A 22,581-nucleotide genomic window follows, 5' to 3' on the forward strand; every position below is an offset into this window, starting at 1 on the left:
AACAACAAAGTTATCGAGCAAGATTCGCCGCTAACGAGTACGGCTATAGCTCATTAGACTGGTATAACTCACTGTCTTACAAACTCATGTAATTTAAGGCAGCTGTATTTCCGCGTTGCCAACATATGTTCATTTATACCAGTTTCTTCATCCATTCTCACGGGCTGCGAAGAGTAAGAATTGTCAAAAATGAGGCCTAACCACCGCCGGGGTGGTGAAACTTTTAACAGAGCTGATTACAGCGAGTTCTCTCTTTAGTACATATATTGGCTCTGCACAGTTTTTTTACTTCTGTAGGAAATCAAATTGACAATATGTAGTCGACGGCCTTTTGCAAGAAATTTGCTTGTGCATTTTTATGTTCTCTTCAGAAACGTAATTTTATTCAATTTATATTTTCAAACAAACTTAAATGTACAATCAAAGGTACATACATATGTATATTTGAATTATATACGCCAACATTTAAAATAAAAGTATCTTTAATGTTTGCTGATTTAATTTAAAAAGAAGAATTTAATCAAAATACATTATAAAACGACCCCACATTTTTTGTGTGCGTTTTAGTAAATTTAAAACGTCATACAAATTTGATGAAAATGTTTATTAAATTTTCGAGTCGAAATAAGTTTTAGACGAGAATTCATAGAGCATACAAGTGTTTAGGTATATTGATATATGTATGTATGGATATGTATATCAATATATACATATATTGTATTAGTTATCTTTGTGCAAAAGTTCAATTGCATCTTCAATTCTTATAGTATTACATATGTATGTACATACGGACTGCAGGAGCCATGACCTATCTCACGACGCACCTTATCATATTTAAATTCTAGGATTAGGGAGTAAATACCCGAATGGTCGAATTCCTGCCTAACAAATGTTCAAACGATTCTCTTTTGCATATGCGTGTACATATTTGTATGTGCGTATGCACACTTGATGCCATAGCCTATGTACGTACATATTTGTGTTCTGAACTTCCAGCAAAACAATGCTTATTAATATACACATATGCATGTACATACAACCGCACACATATTCATCTAAATGCGTATGGCGTTCAAAGCTAAAATTTTATGCCTATCGACTACAAGAACAAAATGCATTCATAGGCGTGGCTGTAGCGGCCGCCATTCTAGTTGCCATGGTGCTGAACAATCTAATAGCCTCTGGTCACGGTCCAGCATTGCTTGTCAAGCACTTTATATGTGTTCGTGTCGGGTGCTTGTCGTTTGCCCGGTGACGTTCAAAACAAAAAGCGATCAATCCACAGTTGTATTTAGAAGTAAATATGTCGTCATCGGATGATGAATTTTTATTACTTGCAACTATTGCAGTTTTGTTAAAAAAAAAGAAGAATAGAGATAAAAAAAGTGTGGATTTTACAAAAATTAAAGGGTATCTGCTTTAACTTATTCTGTTCGTTGTTTGGGAATTGTTTTCTTACCCACTTTCTGTGTTATATTAAAAAATCGCAATAAGTCATGTTTTTAATTATAACTTATGTTTTTCGGGTTCAAAATTTTATTATTATTAAATTTCTTATGCATATCAGTTTTAAATAATTCCATTTACATATAAATTTTTAAATTTTTTGCTGATTTATGTACATATTTCATTCGGATTGTGCTTATTTTTAGTATATCTAGGTGTTTACGAGTAATATACTATTGGGCAACCGCACACTAAATACTAACCTCAATGCTAAATACAACCCTGCTGTTTTGTCCATCAGACTCCGACACGATCAAAAAAGTAAGCGTCAACCGAAAATATCAAAAATTTTTGATTTTCATCAAGCATCGTACGTGTAGCCGACAACAAATACGTGTGTCACGACGCCACCCGACTGCACTAACACATACAAAGCGCAGTCAAGCATGCTGGATGGGGACCAGGGGCTATAAATACTGGAATATTTTTTACAGAAATATTTGCCAAAATTTGGTAAGTCTTGAATTTTTGTCAGGTCGAATGGTCGCGGCTCGTATATGTATGTATATGTTTGCACCCATATATGTATGTAAATATGTCTTCTAAATGCTCGACAACCGCAGCTGTTGCGTGTCAAGTGCGCGCATGAGCATACAGTAAGTTGCAGAAAACAACATAAGTAGTTTATAAAAAAGTTCTGTGACGCGCATTTCAATACTAAGAGAAAATCTCGAAACAATTATGTTATGTTCGCTGATAGTAGGTAAATATTTAATTAGTAAATTACTTTACTTATGTAGTTCTTCAATTGATAAAATGTGCACAAAAACATATGCATATATCTGCAAGGTTAGAAACTTTCTCTGAAATCAGAGCATTTGAAATTTACTGCACATACATATTTGAAGGTTACTGTAAATACAATGATGTATGTACCTATGAATGAGCGCTGGATTTCTTGAGAAGTTTTAGGGAATCAAAGTTTTAACAGAAAGAAGATGCCTTATAATACGTTCACATATGCATGAATCACATATAAGTCCACCAAATTAATCTACCCGTTCACATATGGCAGATTACCTGCAAAATTGACAATCAGCTGTCAATACTGCTGTGAGAAGTTTTTATTCATAGAAATCATTTTGGTGGAATATTTCGGTGTTTTTGGTTTATTTAATTATTATTAACGAAATGAACAAAATACAATTGCCTGTTAATAATAAACAGTTGGAGCAAATCCGTATGCGACGTTTACTGAGGTTGCAAAAATTATGGCAGCATGGGATTTTCTTTATAACATTTTATAATAAGTAATAAGAGCAGAAAACAGAATGGACACACGCCTTTTTCTCTCAAATGGATCCATAAGTAATAATATTTAACAAAATATTCTCTAAGAATTATGTTTACAGACCTGTTGTCTTTGCCGGCATCCATTTCATTTTGTTTTTATTTTGATGTTTCTCTTTACGTAATTACAATTATCGATAACACAGAAAACACAGGGTTGTATGTCAAAAAGTATCGTTATTATCTAGTATTATTTTATAATCTTAGATTTTGGGAGAGAAAGTTTGTTTGGGAAATCGCGCTTTTTTAATTACGGATTTTGAGTTAAGCGTGGAAAAGGAAATCATCTATGTACTTGTATGTGAACGTATTATTTGACAGACAAAGGCCCTTATTATGAGCAACATTCGATCTTCGACTGTAGTCGAAAGTGCTGATCGAACGAATTTTCATTTGGTATTATGGTACTCATTCGTTGAAGAATAGGACTTTTGTGGATTTCGATCGCTCGACGCATTTACAATAGATTTTTTTTCTCAGCTGATACAGGAAATCAAAATAAAAGAAAAACCGATTGTGTTGAAATTCTTTGCTAACAACATTTTTAAAAGTAAAAAAAAAGTATTTTTTGTGAAAATGAGTACAACGGAGTTGTGGTTCGACGATTCATCGGACGATGAAAGATTAGTGGAACTAGCTAGAAGTAGAAAACAGTCGCTTCCACTGAGTAAGTTTAGAATTTTCAAAATGTGTTGACGTACTTAATATTACAAAAATTTCCTTACGGATTTTTAAAGAACTTTAGATTATCTAAAGAGGCGTTTATGTACCTACTTGCCGGCCAAAAGTATGCCAAAATTGGACTAAACGAATGGACCATTTGAAGCGCAGTCGTGGTCAACATTTGCATGAAATAATCTTCAAACATTAAATTATATGGACTGTACTATCGATTTAAGCAAAAATTTCTTGCATTTTTCTGAATTTTACGTGGGTTTTTTTGAAAAACTTTCCTATAGCTCTTAAAAAATTGCCCTTTAGGTGATTGATGCATATGTGAACGTATTATTATTTTGTCGTTTATTTGGTGTCGATAGAACTTACAAATCATCGACAAAAATTATTACTTCACCTGAAATTATCGATGTTTTCATTAATGTGTTATGAAAATTTGTGGACATCGTACTGTTTTGAGTTATTTGTTTAAATCAGAAACGTATAGATTTCCACCAAATAAATTTCAGAAATGGCAGCAAAGGTGGTGGGTATTTAAAATATTAAAATAACGTTTAATAACTCATATTTTTAAAGTACACTGGTGACTTGCCCGCCGCCTCTAAATGTTATGTCATTAGTCACTTTAATTCTAAAGGAGTTTGAAAAGCATCGGGTTATCAGAGTACATCCTCACTTTGTGATGCGTTGGGAAGGAAAATTGTATTAGAGAAATAAATTGCAATATCTTAGCCCGCCCGTGAGCTTTAAAACTTTCTGTATATATTTTTAATATTATTTTGTACGGCTGGCGAGGTCCGACATTGCAGATAGATGTTGTAAATATGTAATAAATACTGGTCATTATTTAGAATGTAGCCCGAGTGCTCATGTACTAGGCTTTATTTGTTAAAGTTAATTTTCGTCGCCGTGTTGTGTTAACATTTTAGTTATTAAAATAGTGAAGTAATTAATATTTAGCAAAATATAATGAATGCAGTGTAATTCGTGTTAAATTGGTGTAATACGCCGATTTGGTACGTTAGTGAAAGAAGGAAAGTTGTAAAGAATACCAATTTTACTCTATTGTTTCTTTGTTAGTGACTTTCAACGGTTTAAAAGAATGAGTCGGGCTTACTATAATACGGCATGGCAATTTTAGGCTAATGACTTGTTTAATGAAACTTGCTGAGAATATTAGGGAGTGGTTCAAGAACAACCTTTATTACTACCAATACTCCTTATTTAAAAGTTTTGTAATTATTTGCCTTTAAATAACCTTCAGCAACTTCATTTCGTTTGGTCCATTATAGTATACATATGTACATATTTCTTCTAAACTTACTTAAATACACATAATATGGATCCAGTTTTTTCAGCATCCGCATGTTTACCCGTCAGGGCCAATGGCTTTGGATGGTTTTATGTATTTGATGCCCCCTGAACCTCATCACCGGAGAAAGTAATTGGCGCACTGTCGTTCGTCAGTTTGTGCAGCCTTCTGGTAGCGCGACACTTGGATCTGTCGGCCGGAGGATGCAGTATAAAAAGTCGGCTGAGGTAGCTCGCGCAGCTGTTCGGGTCCGACGAAGTGCAACCCTTGAAGGTGATGGCCACCTTGTCGTTGTGCTTCGTCGGTTTCGACAGGGACCTTACGGTGGACCAGAGCTTGCTCACACCAGAGGTGAAGTTACAGGACTTCAAATGCTTTTCCCATTTGTTCCGCTTATGTCGGGTTACCAGTTGCCGTATCTCGGAATTGATATCCTTTATCAGAGGATCCCCTGGATCGTCAAAACGCTCGTTCGCCAGAACAGCTGCCTCAGCTGGGAAATTAGGACGTATGTCCCGGATCCTTCCAGCGGGTATGAAGCGAGCCGCGGCTGCTGTGTGTGAATGGGGAGAGCGGCAAAGATGTCTTCAGTAAATTCTGCGAATATGGTCCAATCAGCTTTGCTGAAGTTGATGTATGACCGGTGATCCGCGGAAACAAAGTCGGCAGGTTTCTCGATCGAGATGATAAGGTTATGCTAATTATCAGACCTGCGCTAGCAATTGTTATGTAAGGCGTGCTGCTGCAATTGCACACTAGCCTAGTGGGGGCATCGTCGTTTACAGTGCTGAAAGTCGTATCTCCTATCTGCTCTGCCAATAGCTGTCCCCTACGATTATTTGGCAGGCTTGCGCATTAAAGTCACCTACTACCAATCGGTTTTCACCTCTGATGAGCGCACCGATATCAGGGTGATATCCTGCCAGGCAGCAGGTGACAGGGGGTATGTAAATATAGATTTCGAGCTCGGCGTCGCCTGACGGGACAGCTATCCCTTGACATTATAAGGTGCTGTCCCTGCGGTCGATGCCGCTCGATAACACGGTACTGCAATTTTTGGTGGACAATAAACGCTAAACCTCCACCGTGGTCTCGCTCACGATTCTTTCTGTGCACGTTATAGCGATCCCTAGTGATCAGGGGGGAGTTAGCGTTCAGTTTTATCTCTTGGACCGCAGCTATCTTGATACCATGTAGGCTTACGAAGTCGGATATCTTGTCAATCTTACTCGTTAGTCTGTTGGAGTTCAGTTGTAGGAGTTTAAAACTCCTCGGGAGTGTGATCGTAACTCGGGGTGTGAGGGACGCGTGGTGTTGTCTGCGTTGGTCCTGCTGCGCGTTCCGCAAAAGTTGTTGTGACCTGACGTTGACAGACGGCCGCGCCGCAGGGGTCGGTTGCGGGTGCAGAGCTCTGCAGCAGGGGGCAACGAAGTCACGTGACCACTCACGGGTGGTGCGCAGGCCAGAGCACCTCCGAAAGTAGCACCAGCCATTGCAAGAATTACATTGGACTGCTGTCAGGTTCCGAGGGACCCTGGTCTGACACACGGAGCAGACGGTGCGGGGGCCCAGAGCTGTTGGTATGTCCCCGCACTGGGATAGGAGCAGGAGGGTTCTGGGTCAGTGGGGGAGTTGTGTTGCCCCTGAGGGCTCCTTACCGTTGACGTATTGTTGGTGGCGGCAGTTTGAAGTGCCGGCACTGAGGACGGTAACGCCGTTGAGACAGGGGCCGTCTGATGGCGGGAGCAACACGTGGCCACATACCTTGTGGACCACTCCCTATGAGTCTTAAGGCCTGAACAGGTCTTAAGATGGCACACGGTACACTAGACAGTGCTAGTTTACTGGGGCGGCAGCCCTTGGTCGGGGAAAAACCCGAGTCATTCCGGTAATGTAGAACCGGCTACCATGGGAATCGGAAATGGCGCTGTCCTCCCTGCCGCTGTCCATGACTGCGAGAGTGATGAAGCCTGCCTGTTAAGCGACTTCGCTAAATAATTTGGGCAGGCCGCCATCAGTCCTGGGTCTCTTTTCAAGGGAAACATCCTCCTCCTGGGAGCGTTGCTTCTTTACTTTCGATTCGGTTGTGAGGCGCTCGCATCCACTCGGGTTTTGCCTGCGGTCCGCTACCTAGCATAAGCGGGTTCCCGCTTGTAACCCCCAGGTTCGTGCTGAAAGTCGGTTCCGACAGCATCTTCTAAGGACGCTTTAATGTTTAAACGACTATCAATCATCACCTCTGTGTATTTAATGGCGGATTTTGAATTGATAGTTACAGTCCCTTTATTTACATTCCTAAATTCTCAGTCTTCATAGTTTTTAGACGTCTTCCAAGCCTTCTTGGATGTGCTTTGCCAGCATTGACTTGGGTTCTAGAAGGTATGTACAGTCTTGAAATGCGGTAGTCGTACGTAAGGTTCCATATAAGTGGAAATAAAATTGATCCTTGAGGAACCCCTGCTGACACGTTGTACAAATAACTAAGCGCGCGTACTTTTATGAGTGCTTCTAGTATACGCTGCCAGCTTTGTAAGCTTTTTTACCATACTTCGGATAACACCACCAGATAAGAAGTGCCATAGGGTTAATATTAGCTCCTTCGCAAATCTTTTTGAAACTTTCTTGCTTATTTGTTTTAAAAGCGGTTAACGACTGGCTTACTGATCTATAATATTAAATTATGAACTTTACCAGCAAAATCGGGTCTCCCATTACTGCGTTGCATCTGATCTCAGTAGCTTGATATTATCATTCCATCAGTAGTACGCAGATATGTTTACTTTTTACTCGTCTGGGCAAGTAAACATTGCAAGCTTTTCGTAGGTCTTCTACATGGAGTGTCGTTTTATTCTCGGCGGAACCAGCTCAGTCATATAATTACTGACCCGCTATTTACAATAATTATGTGGAAATGAGTGAATGCTTCAAAAATATTTCTGCTCTTTGAATTGTACACCTGCTGCCCCATTCTGTTCCCGGGCGTTGAAGTCACCCGCTATGATTAAAGGCAATTTTCAAGTAGCCTCCAGTACAATATTTTACTGAAGCTGCTCGTAATGAACTATTGGCAGACAGGGTCTTGCGTAGTTTGTGGGGTTTAACACTAAGCCTACCATGGACGGGTCAAATGACCCATTTTAAACTTTTTGTCAGAAGTTCTTAGAAATAACATTATTAAATCGTCGTTTGCCTTCACGACTTTTATTAAAAAATACTTCGAATGTATTTTTCAAGATTTACTATTCTCTTGCTAATTGTTTTACCGAGAAATATATGTGAGCTTAATCATATATATAATATTTTAAAGACGGGTCATTTGACCCACATTGGTAGGAATAGGAATACATAAAATATCGGTAGGTTTAGTGTTAATATATAGTTTCTGTTCAAAAGTTTTTAACGAAAGTTGTATCTATAGTTTATACGAGTTTAATACTATATTATATTTTCAGACAACGGGCCTAACTGGCTTGGCAGTAGCAAGCAATCCTCATCACACTCTGGGGGCTCTTTACGGAAAAATTTTACGAGCTCTTTCTAAAATGCCTCAAGATGCTTCTTATCGAAAATATACTGAAAAAGTGGTTCAAAATAGACTCAAAGCTGTCGACACGGTAAGACACACTTGCGACTTTGGGATTATTTACGCGCTTATCTTTTCAGCACAAGGACGTTACTGCTTTGGAAAAAGAGATTGCAAGCGGTCAAGTGGAGGAATTGATAGTGCAAGCGGAAAATGAACTTATTTTAGCACGAAAAATGCTAGGTTGGAAGCCTTGGGAAAGTTTAGTGAAGCCACAACCACCAAAACAGTGGACTTGGCCACCAGCAAAAATTGTCGAACCTAAAGTGTAATATATAATTGTAATAAATGCAATGGTCCATAATACCTGAATTAAATATTTACTTATAAATTTCAAAGAGTTATTGTAGAATTATTATTATTCAAAATTTTAAAAATTATTAGTGATATGTTGATGCATTGCTGGCAGGATCAGTTTTCGTTTAGAAGAGATTTAAAAAAAACTAATTAGCCACTCAATTTTTTGTGCTGTGCTCTATGTTATTGTTATTAAAACATATTCATTTAAATACAAATATAAATTGGTCAGTATCCGAAATAATCCCAAAAAGTAAACGAGCTTCTGCATGAAATATATTTATCAGATGCATGACACTGTGCAAAATCAGATGATAGTGGCCGTGAATTAGACCTTTCACCTTTATTTTGGAAGCGATGTGTATATGCATATACATATCTACATACATACTAGTGTTTATATATATATATATTGCATATTTACACTACATACCGTAGTTTTTTATGCAGTTGTCAATACACTACACAATTTGCTTTGCCGTTGTTTCAAACATAACATACTTGTATTACATCTTAGATTAAAACTCACATAGCTATAAGCATTCTAAGGTGAAGAAAAACAGGTTCTTCCTGGTTGTTTAAAAAAAACAACACTTGTTGAGTTTACCGTTGATCACTGATAACTGAGGATTCTATTTCTTAAACTTTCTTATTTATGTATAATGAATATTTGATTACTTGACAATATTTAATTTGGTTTACAATCCTTGGAAAATGCATTTGATAATATTCAAATCGCTTAACAAAATTATGATTACTTTACAATATTCAATAGTTCATTGGTTTTAATAGTTGTTTAAAAAGCAGTAAAGTTTAAATAAAGGAAGTTGAAAAAAAAAATACTTATGTATGTATGTTTGTTCATATTCTTATGAACAAACATTTTATATTTCGAATACAGTGGAGGCTATAACTCCCCACCGTTAGATTGAGGCTCCGACGAAATTATGATTTTCTTTTTTGTTTTGATGGTGTATGTTGGGATTATTATTACAATTAGTATTATGACAAGATTAATGCTAATATTTACATTTTTTTTATTTTACTTGTTTCATACAGTACATTTTCAAAATTTTGTTCATTTTTAATTTGCTGCAGAAATAGAGTTGCGAGTTTTATATCAAATAACGTTACATTTTCGTTTTCTTTAATTTTTGTTATGATGTTAGGTGATATAATTTAATCATGCACTTTTATATTGACATTTGAATAATTTTTATCTAAAGTTTGAATAATACAGTTCTCAAATTTTATCATAAAATTTCCTATTTGTTTTATTTTAAATTTGTTACAATTGTGAGACACTTCTGCGTTGAAATTCTTAAATATTAGGATACCAGGTAAAATTTCTTTTACGATTATTAGGTTTAATGGGATCATGGTGCAATATTCTTCTTTGAAATTGAATATATTTTGTACGCATTCATCATTAATTTTTTCCAAATTCTATCAAAGATGTTGTTCTTTATGTCCGCTAAGACTTCATACTTATTAAGGGGGGACCCTCATTTAGACGGTCGAAAAATGCATCATTTTTGGGAATTTTTTTCTCAGGTAAAATAACTTCAAACGTTTTGTAATTCATAAAGTACTTTAATAAATGTCTTGACTGTCTACAAAAATTTTCGGAGAAGAAAAAAACAATTTAAGTATGGAAATATACACCTCGTCCATGGCACCTCATTCTATCTGTGTACATTCTAGCGCTCTGAATTTTTTTCTGAAATAAAAAACCAAATTTTTTTTAAAACTTTAGGATAATACCTTCGATGTGACATTTTGATTTAAAAAAAAATGTCGAAATTGATATTTTTTACCCAGTTTTATGTTAAAAGTGATTTTTCATGCATAAAAATTGACTTTAAAATTACAAAAAAATATGAAAATCTTTTTTGTTTAAAAAACACTTAATGTCACATTGAAAACAATTTAATTATCTTTAAAATGAGCTATTGTAAAGCCTGATTGGTTCAATACAGCGTTCTCAATTGTGTACACAAAATCGAAAAATGATGTTTCGAGAAAAACGCGTTTAAAGTTTTGGATACAGGCGATCAGGCCACCCGTCGCGTCCTGTTAAAAATTTTGTCACTCCTTCAAAAATACAGATATCGACTTGAAATTTTGAAAGTATATTCTTAAATAGTTGTAGAATAGATTAAAATTATTTTCAAAAAATCGATTTTTTTGACCCGATAAATGAGGGTCCCCCCTTAAGAACAATTGATTTATTTTTTGCGTTTGGAGGAGGTTCAAATATTATAATTGATAATCGGAATATTTAGGAATTCAAATTCAATTATTACAATATTTTCGTCGTGGAAACCTACACTGAATTTTGTATTTGTGTAACTGTTAAAGTTACTGATTAAGTATAGGTTAGGTTAATTGCTAGTTTAGTAGAGAAGATAATTTGACCCATGTCATTTACGTGATTTTTTGGAAGTGATATATCGTTGTTTATTTGATACTAGCTTTAACCCGCGGCCTCGCTCGCGTGGAGTAGTTTTGAGGGATTTAGGACATGTATATAAAAGAGTTACAAACAATAATTTCATAGGAAATATTTTTTTATTAATAATCATAATATTACAATACCCGGCATCCGTTGCTATGCCTCGTTGAATAAAATCAAAACAAACAATCAGAAAAATATCAAGCAAAATTATTTTTATTAATTTTCTATCTCAAACCGTTTTTGAACTTATAGTTGAACAGCTTATGTGTATTATGAAGTCTAGAGTGTGCTATTAATAGTGGGAAATAGGAAAAACAAAGATTTTTTAGATTAAATTTAAGCAAATATTCGATTATTAGTGACGAATGAGAGTGGTGGCGCGGCCTGCGGGCTGTGGGAAGGGAGTTCCATCATAAAAACATGCCTATAACTTTCATTGGGTGAAAATATGAATGTATAAAAATTTTTACGTCATTTGGTGTTGTCGTTTCGTAGTGATGCGCGGACAACTTACAGACATTCACCTTTATAGTATAGATATTTGTCCCAAGAATGTCATTTCGTCTTCTAACGTTGCAATTTTGTTCTGAAAATAGTCTTTAAATGTTCTTATGTAATTGTTTACTTTTGCTTGTTTGTCATTAATGTGGTCTGTTATGTTTTGTATTTGAAGAGGAAGGACATTATTTACATACCTATATCAGATTATTGATTTGGATTTGTAGATTTTCTTCGTTTTCATTTAGGTATTTAAGAGATTGGTTAAATTGTATTTCGTTATTACTGTCTAGTGTACCTGCTATTATTTTTAGTTCTTTTCCTAATACATTAATTAATCCGCGTCTAGATCTAAAGTGCGGGTTAAGATTTTCAATTTCTCCTTTGAGTAAAGCAAAATGTTTATTTACTGTGTCCAATAAAGCTTTATTTTCAGTGGTAGTTGAGTTGGGTGATTCAATATTGGAATGTAGTACGTGGAACGTCTCCATATATGCTGAGGTATTGACGATATGGATAACCTTATTATACTGTTCGATCACTTGGATTTCTCCTTTCTTAATGGGCATGAATCCGTTGTTAATTGTGAGATCCTGTACGGCAATAATTTGTGCAATACTTGTTGAGATTAAAAATATGATTGGAGTCCAGTTCGTCATCTGAAATTTACGTTATTACGTGTTAGTAGTGGGAAGCTTTAAGTGAAGCCCTCTTGTCACTTATAATAATTCCAGCTTTGCTGAAAATGCGTTCGGTTCCCCTGTGGTTGCCGGAACGCATAAGAACTTTTGCAGCAAGCTTTCTGAGCGTCATTTCTGTTAATGTTCTACAAAAAAACATAGTTATATTATTTATCTAAAATAGTATTATAAACAAAAAATTACTTTCCAATAATCAAGACGGTTATAATCTTCATCCAAATTTAGACTTTCAGAAAAGTTCCGAAGGCTTAGAATGGCGTCAACTCGTTCATTCGTCGGTTTTTTTGGCAATGTTCCTTTTCAGAAATGCAAACAATTGCTGATGGCGCTGCAGTCTCAGTTGGTGTTGGTGCTGGGTTAATTCGGTTTCCAACGGTTTTATGGATTCTGAAACGTTGTGAGAAAAAAGAAAGCCCTCCCCTTTGAATCGAGGATAAAGCAACGTGGATAATCTGGTTACAGTGCGTTTTTCATATCCAATCATATCATTCATATCAATCTGCGTTTACTGCTTTCAGTTATATTTAATAGCATCTCGGAACCTTCTTCCGATTGAACTTTGGGTATTATACTTTTTATAGTGTTAATGTTTTGTTGATGACGAAAATTTTGTTGATGACGAAATTTTTTCAGTAGCGGTGTCAAAAGGTTCAAGCAATTCTACAATGTCCACTAAAATAGCAACTTCTTCCACAGTGAGATGTGCAGCTGCTTTTGGTATGCTTAGAACTGTGTCAATTGAATGACAAAATGTTTTTAACATCGATAGTGCTCCAATGCTTTCCCAGCACTATTGTATATCCCACTGGCAAGAGAAAAGGACTACGATAACGCCTCGAACGTGCAGGAAACATTTCCCTCATCTGGGTTCCTGAGCACAGGAATATAGAGGGAAATGAAATTGCCGATGAGCTTGCCAGGAAGGGGGCGGCAGAACCGGATCCAGCTGCCCTCTTCTCAGACATCGGTATCCCCTTGGCCGTCGTTAAAGGGAAACTACACAACTTCTTTCTAAGTCTGTCTCATCGTGTGCCATTTCAAAAGCACTATAGCCTCAAAACGATATAAACAGAACGCTTAAGGTGATGGGAACCCCCCGCCATTCAATTTCCAAACTCATTGCGGTGATCACTGGGCACTGGATGATCGCACTCACGCGGAGAAACTTGGAATTCCGTACAACCCCCATTGCAGAAGCTGTGGGGATCCTATAGAGAAAGAGACTGCGGAACACTTTCTCTGCAGATATCCGGCTTTGGCGGCTAGGCGCCTGAGATTCCTCAGCGTCCCCTTTGGGGATGACTTGATAAAATTCTCCAGCCTAGATCCCTTTTCTCTCCTCCGCTACATCAACAGCACTGGATGGCTGTAGACGGTTTTATCTCCTCCCTTAATCCTTTCACAGGTAGTGGTCCCCTTTATGGTATCAAAACGGCACGTAAGTGCTACTTGTAGCGTACCTGGGGTACTCTTGCCATCTTACCTACCTACCTAACGCCGGCAAGTGAGGGAACGACCCGGGTTTATATCCGGTCAAGGACTGTGACTTCAGCAGCATTCCCCATATATGTATGGGAATGTTTATGCTGCTACGACAACAATCATCTACGATACTACGGAACGTTGGTGATTTGTCATTTACATGGGGTCCTCATTGGTGGCTTCATGTCAGCTGACACAGAACGTACGTCTACGTTGGTGAGTGTAAGTACCATTACTCGTTTATCAACCCACTTAAGTTTTTATAATTGACATTTTCAACCTTTCGAGAAGTACTTTTCATATTTATAAATGAATTATAAGTGCATTAAATCCACGGTGAAAAAATTATTTTACAGCTCTGTATTGTACAACAAATAAATATGCAAAAATTTATTGTTATTTTTTATTATAACCATTCATTCAATACATTTATGATTTAACTGCGTATTTCCTTGTTGGATATATAGACCTTTTGCGAATTTCTTTCAGAGTTTTCCTATTTGCATCTCTGGAGCTCAAAGCCTTACGAACAGCTCGTGTCCTCTTTTTTCTCAAATCCAAAGGCTTATATTTTTTATTTTTAAAAACTTTCCGGAGATTTTCCTTTTGCTTCTGGTGCATTACAATATAGACCCTTGCTATAGCTTTGCGAACCACCCGACTGAAAGTAAATTTTGAAATTATTATGGTATTATGGTATAATGGTATTATTAACTATACATTCATATAACAGAAAATAATGTGTGCTCTATTACTTAATATAAAATGTTATATCGAATTTCGAATACGTATTACTGCCATAACTTTTGAAACCTCAGTAAACTTCGTTTACGGATTTCCCCCCCAACTGCTTATTATTAACAGCCAATTGCGCAATTAAATTAGCTATTCCTTATCCTTGTATTTTTTTTCTTCATATCATTAATAATAACACTGGATCACAAATTTCAACTTTTTTTCTGCACCAGAGACGCCGTTATGAAATTCCTATGTAAAATCACCGTCTGATTCCGAAAATCAAGGTTATTTTTTATTCTATGGTAACGTTTTTGAGATATTTATGAATTACCGTTATTTCAAAAAAACAAAAAATTGGGCCCACTTAATCATATATATCTCGAAAACGAATTGAGCGATTCCAAAACCGTTTAAAGCTTTTAAAAGGTAATAAAATTTGCTATAAACTGTGTGTAAAACACTTTCTGCTAGGTCCTGCAGATTCAAAGATAACGAACTATCATAACGGATTTTTTAAATTTTTTTTGTAAAAATATAAAAAAATTTGTACTTTGAGAGAAAGGATCTCGAAAACTGTTTACTTTTTCGTGTATTTTTTGTTTTCACTCTAAGCTCTGTTTTATTACAAAAAAAATAAACTTTGATTCAACAAAATCGATGAACTAATACAAAAGTTACAAGCATTCAAGTAAATATATCCATATAGTAAAACTTAAGTACCCTACAAATAATAGCATGTGTACATATGATTCTTAAACTATCTATTTAGGCGACATATGAAATTTATTACACCAATGAAGTGGAGGGAACCAACTTGCCATTCAACGGACTGCTATATTTGTACTACAAAAGTATTTGGGGTAGGAAAGTCTAGAAAAGTAACCTATGCGAGCATATCTACAGTGTCATTACCAGAACTAAATTCAACGGAAGCTACATTGCCAGAATCAAATTTAACTTTAGTTTCGGCTCCAGTTTCATTGTCAACAGCAGTATCTGATTACGCGGCATCATGTTGTACTGAATTGCAAACGGAAAACGAAAGAAACCCTTTGTCACAAGCACAACTCACTGATTGGATAAGGGATTTGGAATTGTCAAAAGAAAAGGCCGAACTACATGCCCCTCGTATGCAACAATTTAAATTTGTTTCATCCGATGTTAAGGTAACATATTATAGGACTCGTCACGAACAATTCTCCCAGCACTATACGAAGAAGGACAGTGTTTGTTATTGCAAAAACATTGCTGGTCTATTTAAACAGTTTGGTAAACCATATGATTCAAAAGAGTGGCGATTGTTCATAGACGGCAATTAAGGCTGTATTATTGCATATTGGCAACCAAAAGCCATCTATCCCGATCGCGCATGCAGTAAATACGAAGGAAACATATGAGACAATGCAAAAATTGCTTAAATTAATTAAATACGAAGAACATGATTGGAAAGCTATGTGGTCTACAATCTGGATACACAAAATACTGTTGCTTTCTATGCAAATGGGATAGCCGAGCACGTCAAGACCACTACATCATAAAGGATTGGCCAGAACGAATCGAGTTTCAAGTTGGGGTGGATAACATAAAATACTCACCACTTATAAAAAAGGAAAAAATAATTCTACCTCCACTCCACATCAAGCTCAGCCTTATCAAAAACTTTGTCAAGGCTTTGGACAAAGAAGGCGAAGCTTTTCATTATTTGAAAACAATCTTTCCACAGATTTCAGAAGCAAAAATATAGGAAGGGATTTTTGTGGGGCCGCGAATAAGGAAAATAATGGCCAATACCCATTTCAAAGAACTATTGTCACCAGTGGAGGCAGCAGCGTGGGACTCTTTTGAAAAGGTCGTTACTTCTTTTTTAGGCAAACACAAAAGTCCTAACTTCGAGCTGATACTGAACGATTTAATCAAAAACTATGCGGAAATGGGTAAATAAAAAACACATATAAGACCGTTTTCCCAGTTAACTTTAAAACCAAACAAAAAACTTCAAAGCAAATTTTTAAATTTACATGAGAATATATAGCCCTTAATCTGAATTTATTGCCCTGCTCCGAACAAACAAGAACGACCAAAATTTGTTCTGAATTGGAAGATTAACCCAGCTTAAGAAAATTATATGCTAATGTGTCACTTATGTATATATCTAATTCCCTTTTTAATTTTCTTTCAGGAGTAAATATGTCTTTCAAAATTCATTTTCTGCACTCCCATTTAAATTTTTTCCCGAAAAATCTTAGCGACGAAAGCGACGAGCATGGCGAAAGGTTTCACCAGCAAATGAAAATGATTGAAAGTCGGTATCAAGGATTCTGGGATGTCGCTATGATGGGTGACTACTGTTGGTTTCTCATAAGAGAAACCGATCCTTATATAAATAAGCGTCAAAACAAGACACATAACTTTTTCAATTATAAAATAAGATCATAGAGTTAAGACAGAGTCATATGTACATATGCTATTATTTGTAGGGTACTTAAGTTTTACTATATGGATATATTTACTTGAATGCTTGTAACTTTTGTATTAGTTCATCGATTTTGTTGAATCAAAGTTTATTTTTTTTGTAATAAAACAGAGCTTAGAGTGAAAACAAAAAATACACGAAAAAGTAAACAGTTTTCGAGATCCTTTCTCTCAAAGTACAAATTTTTTTATATTTTTACAAAAAAAATTTAAAAAATCCGTTATGATAGTTCGTTATCTTTAAATCTGCAGGACCTAGCAGAAAGTGTTTTACACACAGTTTATAGCAAATTTTATTACCTTTTAAAAGCTTTAAACGGTTTTGGAATCGCTCAATTCGTTTTCGAGATATATATGATTAAGTGGGCCCAATTTTTTGTTTTTTTGAAATAACGGTAATTCGTAAATATCTCAAAAACGTTACCATAGAATAAAAAATAACCTTGATTTTCGGAATCAGACGGTGATTTTACATAGGAATTTCATAACGGCGTCTCTGGTGCATTTTGGCTCTAAACCAGTGTAATTAATCAAACCAAAAACATCGAAATATTCCACCAATATAATTTCATTATTCATTTTCATTTCAAATTAAACCTTTCATAACCTTTCATAACAGAACTATCATAGGTATGCTAACAGGCCACAATCTACTGGCTGCATATGCGTACAAGATAGGGATTGCTAACACGGACAAATGCAGGAAATGCAGAGAGGATGTTGAGGAGACTTTAGAACACCTTCTGTGCGCTTGTCCGGCATTACTAAAAACGCGACTAAAATGCCTGGGAGCCCCACTGTTTGAGGGTCTGCAAGACGTCTCTAAAGCGGAGCTCCCAGCCCTACTTAGATTCGCTAAAAGCGCTGACATCCTACATGATGTCTACTTCAGGTATTCATAGAGGTCGGTCTCCATCTGGTATCGCTAGGGACCAAAAGGTCTATGCGCGGCTTATTGCCAACCAGGCTAACCTAACCTAACCTTTCATAACAGTATTCACAGGAGATTAATTTTGTGGATTTATTGGTAATTAATGCATATGTGAACGCATTTTTATACTCTCGTTTTTATGCGGCAAATGGCAGAATATCAATGAGAAACGAATTCGAAATCGGTATGCTATCCTATCCATAACAGCATTATTTTTATTTGTATTCGTTCTCATCGGCCGCCGTAGCCGAATGGGTTGGTGCGTGATTACCATTCGGAATTCACAGAGAGGTCGTTGGTTCGAATCTCAGTGAAAGCAAAATTAATAAAAACATTTTTCTAATAGCGGTCGCTCCTCGGCAGGCAATGGCAAACCTCCGAGTGTATTTCTGCCATGAAAAAGCTCCTCATAAAAATATCTGCCGTTCGGAGTCGGCTTGAAACTGTAGGTCCCTCCATTTGTGGAACAACATCCAAGACGCACACCACAAATAGGAGGAGGAGCTTGGCCAAACACCTAACAGAAGTGTACGCGCCAATTATTATTATTTTTTTTTTATTCGTTCTCATCATAAGAATTTATTACTAATACTTTTGTGAGTGTGTAGTTTACTAAGAAGAGAATACGTAAATTGTTTATTATTCTGTCTTATCAGAAATAATTTTAATGCAACCTTCGAGAATTTTGTGCAGGACATGATTTGGCACACTAACGCCATTTTTTTAAACTTGTTTAACAGCATTATTTTTAATTGCATTCGTTCTCATCATAAGAATTAATTCCTAATACTTTTCTGAGGGTGTAGTTTACTAAGAAGAGAATACGTAAATTGTTTATTATCCTGTCTTATCAAAAAAAATATTTATGGAAACCTCGAAGTACTTTGGGCTGGACGTGAATTAGCACACTCACGCCATTTTCTTAAATTGTTTAAATATTGTATATAAATTATAAATTATTTAAATATATAAAAGGCTATCGAGAGATGAATAACGTTTTTTTATGGACAGAATTAGATGGTATTGATCTGGGCAACGTTTATTTTCAACAAGACGACGCTACGTGCCACACAAGCAACGAAAGCATTGCTCTTTTACGGGAAAAGTTTCCGGACCGTGTTATCTCTCGAAGACCTGAACACAATTGGCCACCGATATCTTGTGATTTAACACCTTGTGATTTTTTTCTTTGGGGCCACGTGAAAGAGAAGGTCTACTCCAACAGTCCAGGGTCGATTCAAGACCTCAAAGACGGAATTCGTGAGGCTATCGAGGAAAATTTCATCAAAAGAATATTGTCCTGTAAGCTTGGTCGCGGTGATCATTTTCCTGATGTTACTTTCCACTATTAACGGCATACCTTTCTCTTTATAATGAAATAAACATCCGATCAATAAAAAAATATTAAAAAATAAACAAAATAACACCTCTTATTGGAAAACCCTTTATTAGCCGATGATACAAACAAAAATTGGCAAACAGATCCGTGGAATTTAGAACACTGTTTTGGACTCTTACATATTGGCATCTGAAATGTTCATAACGTGTTAATCTACTAACGTCGTAACACCAATAATTTGAAGTACAGAAAAAAATCACATCAACACCGTCAGAAATCGCGAGAGAACTGGCGTCGTTCAAATTTAATGACAAATACGTTGTGACCGGGAAACAAAACACAATCCCCCTCTGCTGCTCTGCTAGGACTGATCAAAATAAAATAATGCCAATTGCATCCATAGATGTTATGAGGTTGTCGGATTACCGAACGTGTCGGATTAAGAAATGTCGGACTATCACGATTGTACTGTACTGTAAAACGCGGCAAAAAAAGGGTGGCAAAAGTAAATAAACAAAAAGTTGGTGGGTGTATGATGCAACATGTGCAAATTATGTCCCAAAAGCAAACTACCATCGAATGACCATACATTGCATTATCCACATAGTAATAGTTCAGACACGTATTTTCTGGAGTAATGAATCGTATCTCAAATCCGATGGAAAACAGTGATCAGAAATCACCCTTGTAGGCAGATACCGGAGGCTGCCCAACCTATACGACAAAGACTGGACCCCCAGTTACAGTATACAGAATAGAAGTTTAACCTCTTAAAGTATCCTTAACGCAATTCACAAAAATGACGCCGGTATCATGAGGCAGTTTAAATTCTTCGTCGGCGATCGGTGACGGTTGGGTTGCAATGACCGCATTCAGGTGCTAAAGTTTAAAAATGTGGTGTCCCGATAAATACAGTTTAAGGCATGTTTATAAACTTTTGGGTCCATCAGGTGTATATAGCTATACATTCCCATGGCAGCCGGTTCTACGTTATCGGAATGACTCGGTTTTTTCCCGACCAAGGGCTGCCGCCCCAGTAAACTAGCCCTGTCCAGTGAACAGTCCCTCACTCCCCGTGTAACAACAACGCCACATGCTGAAACTCGCTATAAAGGAAGAGTGGAATAAAATTTCATCTGACGTGACAAAAAAAACTAGTTGAGTCGATGCCCCGAAGACTGTATTCCGTTATCAAAGCGAAAGGGAAATCAACAAAATACTACATCGATATCATTTTTGTAAAATATATCTCTGTACACTTTATTTTGACGCGTAAAATATGCACAAAACTTTGTTTTTGTCTTACAACTTTTGTTGTAATTTATTTATTTTTGTTGTTGTTTTCTAGTAATTAGTAGAGAATCAAATACTAATTCAAAAAACCTCAAATTAAAATATATTGTTTTGTTATAAAAGACTGAAATAAAATCCATATTATAACAAAATGCTTTGTACACTTTATTTTGACGCTCACAGCATATTCAGCCACGCTTTTTAGTTGTTAATTTATCTGGCATGCCTGAAGTTTGCAACTTAAGAATGCAATTTAAATTGTTAATTTATGGTATATATAAATAAAAATTATTAGAAACGTGTGTATAGTGAAAATCGCGCCGATTTTTAATTGAAAATTTCTTTTCTCACAATCGTTCATTTGATAGTTCGTCCACAAATTTTATTTTGTCACGGTATTAGAAGCGTTTGTAACACATGTAATAATAGACTTGTTGTCAAATATAAATAATTATTTAGTAAGAAAAAATCTCTAAATCGATTGTTTAATAAAGAGATTTGATGGCACATTACACTAAACCCATCCCAAGATTATTATAATCAATACTGGTAGCAATACAAAGTCAATGCCCTATACGCATCTGTTGGTACCCCAATCGATTTTTACACATTTATGACTTTCAAAGTAGATAGTTTCCAAGTTTATCACGGTAGAAGTCCTTTATATTTTGCATGTACAACTGTTTGCGCAATACGCAGTAGTAAAAAACAACTTAAGCTCACTGTTACACTTACATTTTTGAAAGCTTGGAAGGAGCTCCTCCGGTCACTTTTGCCACACGCAAATTAAGAAGCTCATTTTTAAGTTCCTCGAGCTGCTTTGACAGCTCCTTCTTGTCCTTTGTACGCAGCTCTGAACACTTTACTTTCACCTGAAACCGCGAAGCCAATGATCAGCATATTAAAAATAATGTTATAACGGAATAATTAAGACAATACAAAAATTATTTCAATTTTTAGATAAATCTTTATTCATAAGATGTTTCTTAAAATTGATGGTGAAATAAAGAAACAAAACGTTACCATTCTGGTTGCCGTTCACGTCAAAAAGACTTTCCGCCGATAATATACTAAAAAAATCTACAAAGATGTGTTCGCAAAAAACTAGCTTTACGTAATGTATTCCTAATGCGAGGCCTACACGCAACAACTTTTAACTGACCATAGGTGTTTTGGTTCAATACTGGTTCATGTACCGTACGGTAGTACCGGAGAACGTTGACTGTATACAGGAGGATTGTCCAGAGTACGTAAATTCATGGAGAAGTGCAGTCCCGGCCCGTTCCTCATATTGGGCTCTAACAAAACACGGGTAAAAAATTCAACTCAGAAATTACTTCACAACAATTTAACAGTAGGAAATTAATTAATAAGGCTGCCGGAAAGATTTGAGAGGGAGAGAGTGACACGCAAGTGTGAAAAAATGAAGTTTACATTTGCTTGCATACAGTTGATGAGTTTAGATGAGTTTTTTTTGCATATGTTAGGAACATGTTTGTCTATTCGCTCTTGAATTTTTGATATGTAGATATGCACATGAGCTGTGTTATGAGGCAGGTCAAGATTTTTTTTGCTCACATAAATATGGATAGTAGATGTTATATGTATTCAACACTTTGTAGTATATGAGTATATGTAATAATTTAAAAAGTACAACATATTTTTCAATACTAACCCTTGATGTAAATGAATAGTTTACAAAGTTTTTGTTTTATATGGATATTTTGAAATCATTTTGATAATAAACTTAATATCAATACAATTTAGTTAATTAGGTACTTACAATTTTACATTCATGCATGCATATGCTTAGAATTAATTTATTCATCTCACAAGAAATAATTCATTTGCGCATGCAAAATGCCGACGGCAAATAAGCATGAAAGAAAAATGTACAAGTCTGCTGTTATTTTCTTTTCCCTAACACCAAATCATGGCATTTTACATTTCAATGCAAACGCTATATTTATTTCTGTTGACTACGCTCCGCTAAGTTAACTCTGTTC

The 22,581-nt window shown here is 36.0% G+C and overlaps 3 protein-coding genes across 3 annotated transcripts; 2 read left to right on the plus strand and 1 right to left on the minus strand.

Moving 5' to 3' along the window:
* The first annotated feature begins 3,860 nt into the window (after positions 1 to 3,860).
* LOC129239059 (NADH dehydrogenase [ubiquinone] 1 alpha subcomplex subunit 5) lies at positions 3,861 to 8,704 on the plus strand. Its single transcript, XM_054874338.1, has 3 exons — positions 3,861 to 3,997; positions 8,236 to 8,397; positions 8,447 to 8,704. Exons 1-3 carry the CDS (start codon positions 3,983 to 3,985, stop codon positions 8,636 to 8,638), a joined length of 369 nt encoding a protein of 122 aa, XP_054730313.1. The 5' UTR covers positions 3,861 to 3,982; the 3' UTR covers positions 8,639 to 8,704.
* A 5,489-nt stretch (positions 8,705 to 14,193) lies between these two features.
* Positions 14,194 to 21,688, minus strand: LOC129239707 (60S ribosomal protein L35). Its single transcript, XM_054875449.1, has 3 exons — positions 21,599 to 21,688; positions 21,311 to 21,447; positions 14,194 to 14,463 (listed from the first exon to the last, which is right to left on the minus strand). Exons 1-3 carry the CDS (start codon positions 21,599 to 21,601, stop codon positions 14,232 to 14,234), a joined length of 372 nt encoding a protein of 123 aa, XP_054731424.1. The 5' UTR covers positions 21,602 to 21,688; the 3' UTR covers positions 14,194 to 14,231.
* On the plus strand, positions 16,321 to 16,976 carry LOC129239706 (uncharacterized). Its single transcript, XM_054875448.1, has 2 exons — positions 16,321 to 16,474; positions 16,720 to 16,976. The coding sequence occupies exons 1-2, from the start codon at positions 16,321 to 16,323 to the stop codon at positions 16,974 to 16,976; spliced, it is 411 nt and encodes a 136-aa protein (XP_054731423.1).
* Positions 21,689 to 22,581: the final 893 nt, after the last annotated feature.

This window comes from Anastrepha obliqua, chromosome 2 (assembly GCF_027943255.1).
Source record: "Anastrepha obliqua isolate idAnaObli1 chromosome 2, idAnaObli1_1.0, whole genome shotgun sequence".
Taxonomy (NCBI): domain Eukaryota; kingdom Metazoa; phylum Arthropoda; class Insecta; order Diptera; family Tephritidae; genus Anastrepha; species Anastrepha obliqua.